Raw genomic sequence first — 8,520 nt, 5'->3', positions numbered from 1 at the left:
CTCCTCCTCCAGGCGCGCGGGGAAGGGACGTCCGCCGCCGGCGGCGCCACTCGGGCACGCCGGAGGCCGCTGCCGGCGGCGGTGAAGGGAGATGAAGAAGGAAGGGGGTAGAGACGGGGAGGAGGGCAGGGAGGCGCTCCGCCGCCTCAGGGGGGCGACAGGAGAGCCGGGAAAGGGGAGGAGGAGGGGCGGAGGGAGGTGGACCAGGGGACGCGCGCGGCGGCGGCCGACGGCGGCGTGAAGGAACCCTAGCGCAGGTCACGGGAGCCCTTTGTACCGCTCGCACGAGCACCTCTTGCCACCTAGTCCCACATTTGGGCGTTCCATGTCCGCTCCAGATATAGACCAGATACGAAGAGTGCCGGTGTCTAGGCTTTTGGGCTAAGTATGAAGAGCCCGGTTGGATGGCCACATCCGGACACTAGTCGGGCAGTCCGACTAGACGCTTGAGATATGCGTCCAGTTGTAGATGGTCTTATCATGAACCCTCAAGTACGGGCCGCCGGTCACCGGCATGACTGAACGGTCACTGACAGCAAGCGCATCAGCATTAGCTTTCGGATCCAAAAACGGCACGGACCTACCTAGCCCGGAGGCAGCATCAGCACTTGAGCGGACAGATGCGGGCCCTGCCCCCGCCTTGCCTACTGTGACGTTACCGTAGTGCCTAGTCCATACAGTAGCTTTTCGCACAGCACACTCCGAGATCTTTGCTTGCTTTACAGCCCTGCTAGGAGAAGTCGGACTACCGGCTCGAAAAATTTTAAAACCCAAAGCCCAGAGAGCCCGCTGGCGGCACGTGCGGCTTGCGGCCCGTTGGTGGTGGCCGGTGAGGAGGAGGAGGGCAGCGCGCATCAGCGTTTCAAAGTTCAAACCGCGAGGAGGAGCAGCAAAGCCGACGGACGGGGCCCACCCGCTCCCCCCTGACCTCGAGCGCACGCACGCTCCCCCAGGATGCATGCCGTTGCCGTCCCGACGGACGGACGCGATCGGGCGGAGGTTCAAACCCGCCCGTTTCCCTCCACTACACTAGACACTAATCCCGTAATTAGTTATCTTTGCTTGAAGAAATAAATAAAAGGTCCCGAAAAAAAAGGTCGAAGCGCGCTGGAGGCAGCCTTCGCTTTTCTTTCTTCTTTGGATGGACGCGTTGGATATCATGCCACGTACGTACTAGTACCAGGAGTGTGCATCGAGCGCTTCCCTAAATTGCACCGTGACAAAAGGAGCCCCCCACCCCAACCCCACCGCACGCCGATTTCAAATTTCGAAATTTGAATGGGAGAGCCGTGGGGCAATCTGTAACGGCAATAACCACATGCATGGCATTGGCAGCAACGGCCTTGGTTCTCTAACTCACACAGTGCACTAGTACTCCTGGTTTCAAAAGAAGAACCCTGCGGTGACACAACCCTGGGCTGAACTAATCCACGTGACATTTTCTCTTGTGCAATTTTTGTAATACAAAACCAAACTACGTATATACTACTACGATTTCTTTCATAATATAGGTAATGCTTTTTTCTCATGCTAAAGTTAATCTTACTCCACGCCCTCTAATTAACTACCACCACCACAATGGAAGTTTAATCCAGGTTACATTTTCTCCGGTGGCACGCCACGGAATAAACTTAAAAATCCTAGAATTATTATTCGTGAGCACAAGCCCATCTCAGGTGCACTACACAGGGCAGTTTGAATTTTAAGCGATTAGTTAATTGGCAGCCTAAACAGGCAAGTAGCCCCGAGGCAGGAAACTATTTTGAAAGGACAGGGTGTTTTTCCTAATATAGCCACCCCTCCCCCCACCCCTCTTCTTCTCTCCCCGTCGCCCTCCGCAGTCCCAAACCCCAGGGCTCTGTCTGCCGTGCCGGACACCAAACCCTCGCTCGCCTCTCCCCTCCTCCGCACCGCTGCCCTACAAATCCCACCGGAGGCCTCGGTGGTTGTGGTGGCAGCGAGCGAGCTCCCCCGCCGTCACGCCCGCGCCCCGATGTCGAGCAACTCCGCCGCCCCCCGCCGCTTCTCGTCGGCGATGTCGACCGCGACGGCCAAGCGCCCGGCCGTGGCGGAGGGCGCCGGGGGATCCAGGGCGGCGGCGGGCCCCGCGGCCGCCCAGCAGCAGGCCAAGAAGCGCGTGGCGCTCGGCAACCTCACCACCAACGTCGCCGCGGCGGCCGCGGGCAGGGCCGGCTGCGGGAAGATCGCGGTCGTCACGGCGGGCAATGCGGTACGGATCCGCGCCTGAGAGATTGCCTTTTTTGTTTGCTGTTGTGAGATGAAATGGTTGCCGTCTGGGGTTGAGATCGTGGGCCGGTTTAATTCAAATTTTGAATGGCTATTGGTTGGAGAAGGGCACGAGCGCAGGGTGCAGTCGCTCCTGCTGTTGCTTCTGTCCATGGGGTTCTACGGATGGATCAAGTGCATTGCCCTGTTCCTCGGATGGGAAAACTCTCGATGCGGAGATTTGGATGTGGTGTCCATCCTTCGAGGCTACAAGTCAAACGTTTAGTAGTTTTTCTGGTATCAGAGGCGCTGCGATTTATTGCCTCCTGTACCCAATCAGCAGCGTGTTTTGTGCTCTTGAAACTACAGTGTTTCTGGGTTGTCTTTGGCTTGTGATGCTTTCCATTTCATGGATCGCTCATTTTCCACTTTTCCTAAAATTGATTTTGCTTTGTATTGTTTTCCATTTCTGGGACATACTCTGCGATTGCTAATCTTCCATTTTCCCCAAATTTTGATGCCTCTTTTGTGAGTGTTTCTGGCTGCTTTTTTTCACTCAATTTTGCGCCTTTACCAGCACTGCTCTTTCTGTTGCGGATCATATTTCAGCAGTTTGGTTCATTTTCTGGCAAGAATTCTCGCTGAGCGTTTATGGTTAAAATCTTACACTGTGCTAGAACAGTTTAGCACAAAGTTACTTTGGAATTTTATAATATCACTAGTATTATCCACGCTTGTTATCTGTACAATTTGTAATTCAACTTTGCTTACTGATGCATGCGTGAGAGCAAGAGATTTGAAATCGGTTATTTACCCTTTCTGAATTTGTAATGCAGAGGTTGAATTCAACTACCTCAGCTGCACCAGTGAAGAAGGGATCTTTGCCAAGTGCTCGGAATGCAAGCGCAAATCGTGGTTCGTCTGTGAAATCGGCTTCCACCAAGCCAGCTCCTGTCACATCTCGCCATGAGGGCTCCATGCAGAAGGAGAGTGCTCCTCCTCGTAAGGTGCCTACGGCGGTGCCGATTGCCGTGCCTGCCGTTATACCCTTCAGCAGCTTCGTGTCTCCTGGACATTCAGGAGATTCAATTTCCACTGACGAGACTATGTCGAGTTGCGACTCTATGAAGAGCCCCGATTTCGAGTACATTGATAATGGTGACTCCTCATTGCTCGATTCTTTGCAACGACGGGCAAATGAAAACCTGCGCATTTCAGATGATAGAACTGTGGAAGGTTTGTTTTCCTTTCTGAACATTGACAGTTATGTCTAGGGCGTGTGCTCTTATAGTGTATTTTGTTAGACCTTAATGTAGTGCCTTTCTTCTTTCGCAGGAGCTAAGTGGAAGAAGGATGCTGCTGCCCCAATGGAAATTGACAACGTTTGTGACGTTGATGACAACTATGAGGATCCACAGCTGTGTGCTACTCTTGCTTCTGATATCTATATGCACTTGCGAGAGGCTGAGGTGCGCATTCTTTTCTTTGACATCTTCTTTCAGCCTGCTCCTTCAAATGTTAAGATCAGAACAGATTAGTATATCTTCTACATTACATGATGACATGATTATTGGACTTAAAAAACTTCTTCAGTTTGCGCATGTTTCTTAATGTTGCTTGCCCTTTTCAGTTTGTGGTCTAGAGGTCTGTCGGTGTCATCATAGACCTTATTGTCAATTACCAGTAGTAGCAAATTCCAAATGCTTGTTGTTAGTTGCCGAAAACATCAATCATAGATACTACATTAACATTTTCTAAGATCAAGTTCACATAAACGATTAAACCAGCCTCCAAAGAAATTATAAACTAAAGCTATTGTCAGTACATTTCAGAGCACCATACATTAATGTGTTATATTTTTCACATATTGACGTTAGGATGTCAAAAGGTAGTGTTAAAATAATGTTAGGTGGTGTATGATAGAGGAATTCATGCAGGATAGAGTAGCCCTGTTGTAGTAAGACACCCTTTAAGTCGTAATGGAGTAATGTTCTCCTCAATGAACTAAATTAAGTAAAATAAAAATGGATGTGAACTTGATCAACAAAAAGTAGATGTATCCTATATGTCTATATGTTTTGTTGTAATGCTTTATTTATTTCTCAACAGACGAGGAAAAGACCATCAACTGATTTTCTGGAAACAATTCAGAAGGATGTGAACCCAAGCATGAGGGCTATCCTGATTGACTGGCTTGTGGAAGTAAGCTTTTCCAGCTGACAAAGCAAATTTAGTAACAGTTTATAAGACTGGAGGTCACTCTTTTTCATTGTATTAATGCATTACTTCGTGCAGGTTGCTGAAGAATATCGTCTTGTTCCTGATACCTTATACCTGACAGTCAACTATATTGACCGTTACCTTTCGGGCAACGAGATCAATCGCCAAAGGCTGCAATTACTCGGTGTCGCTTGCATGCTTATAGCTGCGTAAGATATTAAGATCCAGCGACTTCATTGTTTATTTATTTTTCATTTACTCTTGATTGGCATTTCATTGTTAGCATACTAATTGTGCTCTTCGATTTTCAGTAAATATGAGGAGATTTGTGCACCCCAGGTAGAAGAATTCTGCTACATCACTGACAATACCTACTTCAAGGATGAGGTTAGTGATATATTGCATCGGATCGTTCAGTGTTTGTCACTTTGTCTCTGCCATTCTCTAATTAATAGATAAACAGGTTTTGGATATGGAAGCTTCCGTCCTCAATTACCTGAAGTTTGAGATGACCGCACCTACAGCAAAGTGCTTTTTAAGGTTTTGCTCTCTTTCATGCATTGGCAAATTTCATGGCTTGTACCAACTGAATCTCACTTTCTCTATTTCTTGCTTACCATAGGAGATTCGTCCGGGCTGCACAAGTCTGTGATGAGGTATAGCTCTCTTGGTCAGTTTCTGCTTGCTTTCTGCAATTCTATGGGTCGCATATTTTGTAGCATTTTACTGATTACTTTTCTTTCTACAGGATCCACCTTTGCATCTTGAGTTCCTAGCCAATTATGTTGCTGAGCTATCACTGCTTGAGTACAGTCTACTTGCTTACCCTCCTTCACTTGTTGCGGCCTCCGCAATTTTCTTGTCGAAGTTCATACTGCAGCCAGCAAAACACCCCTGGGTAACTGCAGCTTTCACAAATCTTTGCAGTATCAAGATGTTGCTTGTTTGAGCTAACATGTACTACTTCCCATTGTGAACTGGAAGCAGAACTCCACCCTTGCCCACTACACACAGTACAAGCCGTCGGAGCTATGCGATTGCGTGAAGGCGCTGCACCGCCTTTTCAGCGTTGGTCCTGGGAGTAATCTTCCTGCAATCAGAGAAAAGTACAGCCAACATAAGGTAACCGAATAGTCTTGATATTATGCCACCAAATTTCTTCAGTTATTAGGCAAGCTTATGCTGATGCTGACCTCCTCTACACCATTCTTTCCTCAGTACAAATTTGTCGGGAAGAAGCAATGCCCAACTTCAGTGCCCGCAGAATTCTTCCGGGACGCGGCATGCTAGGGGATAAAAATGCCCAGGAGTAGTTGCAGTTGCTTACTGAATTCTTCATCTTGTGGCGGGCTCAAATTGGAGCTGCGCCACTGATCCTCGCGGGCAGTATAGCTCCATCCCAAGACATGCCGGTGCCTCGCGCTTGTTTCGGGTGATCGGCAGTGTAGATTCTAGATTGATGCTGATGTCGTTGTGGTAGTGGTATTGTAGTGGTGTGCCTTTTGTTTCCTTGCCTTTTGTTTCCTTGACTTGTCCTTCCTCTGCTCTCTGCTGTTTTCTTTCTTTCTTTCTGTACCTATAGTCTTGAGCCCGGGTTTTTCAGGTGCATGTACATTGGAGAGCGCTGCAGCAGAAGCATAAAACATCTTGTTTGTAATGGCATAATACTTCACTTGGCTGGCATGCTGGGAGGCCCCTCCCTCCCATATATGAGAATGTGGTGTCGTTGTTAGTCTGATATCTTAATAAGAGCACCACATTTTGACAGTGCTAATTCTGAATAAGCTCCTGCATGATGCTGTATTGAAGAAATGACAAAACATTTCATACGGTGCTGATATTGCTCTGTGTTCCAAAACATTTGAGTCTTCAGAGTTGTTTTCAAGATTTCTACTTGAAGCCAGAGGTGATGGACAGCAGAATAGCAGATGGTGGCTGGAGCTTTTGTGTTAGATGTGGTCCTTGACTCACAGAAAATTTAATTTATTTCCGAATATGTCATGGAGATGTTTCTCATCCCCAATGTGCAATAGAAAATTTGTAGGGCTTCCAGAGTACTGTCAACGTGCCGCTTGTTGACCATTAAGTTGCTTGTGAAACGGTCATCTTCGTCTAGTGGCTGAAGACTATAAGGGACATTCAGCATTTGGCATTTACTATGGTAGCATTCCGTTTGTATTCAGGCAATATTTAACATTATTTAGATGTATAACAAGTCTGCAACATACGATATATATCAAAAACTTCGCAGCTTTGCGCAGAGCGTAGTTTAAAAAACCAGACCGAAGAAAATCAGAACTGGCGCCCTTACCGGCATATGATAGAGGCCAGCAATTGGAACTAGCCCTGTGCGTTCGGTTTATTCGGTTTACATGATTCGGTTTATACGGTTTTTCGGTATGTACGGTATTAATACTTCGGTAAATACGGTATGAAATTAAAATACGGTTCGGTTTCGGTATATACCAAATTATTTCGGTATGGTTTCGGTATATACCATAAAAACCAAAGTTGACGCGAATTTGAAAATGACGTAATAATAATTTGCAAATTTATGACTCAAAACACATTCTATTTTACACAAATAGTATATGACTATATATATAAGTATATATGCATGCATTGATTCATCTGTTGATGGTTATGGACGTGCTTAGCATTTTAAAAAGAGAAAAATGACAATGTTACAAGAAAAATGTAGGTGCTTAGTAGTGAATTTGACTCATGTACAAGAAAAATGACAACTTGTACGGTTGTTCATCTCAAGAAATACAAATTTATCTTTTACTTCGGTTTATTCGGTTAACCATTCGTTTTTTCGGTATATACCATAAAAACCAAAGTTCAAATCGGTATGAAAAGTTCATAACATACCGAAACCAGAAACCATAAAAACAAAAAAATCGGTTCGGTTTGGTTTATTTTCGGTATGGTTTTTCGGTTCGGTTTTAAAATGCACAGAGTGAATTGGAACCCCTGGGAGTATCCTACTGTTGCGGGACAATGCCTCGGTCATGGTTTTGAACTAATCACTTATGCTTATGACGGGCCTACCACCTCGGGTAGGAAGAATGACTTCTTCAATGAGCTCACAACACAAAAGCCAATCAATGATGTAAAATGGTTGGCTCTAGGCGACTTCAACTAAATCTACCTGGCTAGAGACAAGAACAAAAGAAACATAAATTGTAGCAGCCTCAATCATTTCCTTCCCGCCCTTGACACATGCGAGCTTAAAGAGATACACCTTCAAAACCATCGCTTCACCTGGAGCAACGGGAGACTGAATCCTACCCTCTGTAAACTCGACTCTTTTCTACAATGCCGAGTGGGATATGAAGTTCAACTTCCATGTGCTCCATGCCATCTCCTCTTTGTTATTAGATCATTGTCTGGTCCTTCTGGCGGATAATAGGGGGCCAAAAGACCGAGGCGTTTCAAAGTTGAGAGTTTTTGGACAAGTATTTCGGTATTCACTGAGATTGTGCAAAAGGCCTGGGATGAGGAGAACGTTCATGAAGAGCTGTGCCAAAGGTTAATTCACAAGCTCAAGGAAATGGGCAGCTACTCGTGAAATGGAGTAGAAAGGTTTTCTCCAAGGCTAAGGTGCACCTCCATGTGGCTCTCCTTGTCATTCTTCGGCTCGACATCGCGCAGGAAACTGATCCTCTATCGACGGAGGATCACGACCTCCGGAAGGGCTCAAGCACCAAGTAGTTAGTCTGGTTGTGGTGGAAAGGGCAAGAAAAAAGCAATATGCTCGCATAGCCAACATCATAGAGGGCAACGCCAACACGAAGTTTTTCCACCTAAGGCTCAACGCAAGACGAAGGGAAAAAAATCACATCCACCGCTTAAAGCGAGGAAGTGGATCGGGCCGATGGTTCACCGGCTGCAACATCAAAGAGAAATTCCTTCACGGGCATTTTGCGGGAACTGTTGGAAGAGCGCCATCTAGCGCTACAAAAAAAAACACTTCCGTGATGGTACGTGTTTGTCACAGTAGGTCACTTTTTTTGTCATGCATGTACATCCATGACAAATTTATGACAGAATCAAGATAGTCATATCTGT

General features: G+C 46.5%; 1 protein-coding gene across 1 annotated transcript; it reads left to right on the top strand.

Annotated features, from left to right (window-relative positions):
- Nucleotides 1-1,835: 1,835 nt before the first annotated feature.
- Nucleotides 1,836-6,186, top strand: LOC119267703 (cyclin-A1-2-like). The gene is made up of 11 exons (XM_037549129.1): nucleotides 1,836-2,230; nucleotides 3,063-3,462; nucleotides 3,562-3,695; nucleotides 4,336-4,428; nucleotides 4,522-4,655; nucleotides 4,758-4,833; nucleotides 4,910-4,986; nucleotides 5,069-5,102; nucleotides 5,195-5,344; nucleotides 5,434-5,568; nucleotides 5,665-6,186. The coding sequence occupies exons 1-11, from the start codon at nucleotides 1,994-1,996 to the stop codon at nucleotides 5,734-5,736; spliced, it is 1,542 nt and encodes a 513-aa protein (XP_037405026.1). The 5' UTR covers nucleotides 1,836-1,993; the 3' UTR covers nucleotides 5,737-6,186.
- Nucleotides 6,187-8,520: the final 2,334 nt, after the last annotated feature.

Source organism: Triticum dicoccoides, chromosome 3A, assembly GCF_002162155.2.
Source record: "Triticum dicoccoides isolate Atlit2015 ecotype Zavitan chromosome 3A, WEW_v2.0, whole genome shotgun sequence".
Taxonomy (NCBI): Eukaryota; Viridiplantae; Streptophyta; class Magnoliopsida; order Poales; family Poaceae; genus Triticum; species Triticum dicoccoides.
The sequence above is the reverse complement of the archived record's forward strand: the minus strand, read 5'-3'. Positions and strand labels throughout refer to the sequence as shown.

What these genes read in the sequence shown, in the direction of transcription:
- LOC119267703 (XM_037549129.1), top strand. Translation starts at nt 1,994, where the DNA reads ATGTCGAGCAACTCCGCCGCCCCCCGCCGCTTCTCGTCGGCGATGTCG. An exon ending in GCTTGCATGCTTATAGCTGC is followed by an intron (nt 4,656 to 4,757) that starts GTAAGATATTAA and finishes TTCGATTTTCAG; the next exon opens with TAAATATGAGGAGATTTGTG. An exon ending in CTGCACAAGTCTGTGATGAG is followed by an intron (nt 5,103 to 5,194) that starts GTATAGCTCTCT and finishes TTCTTTCTACAG; the next exon opens with GATCCACCTTTGCATCTTGA.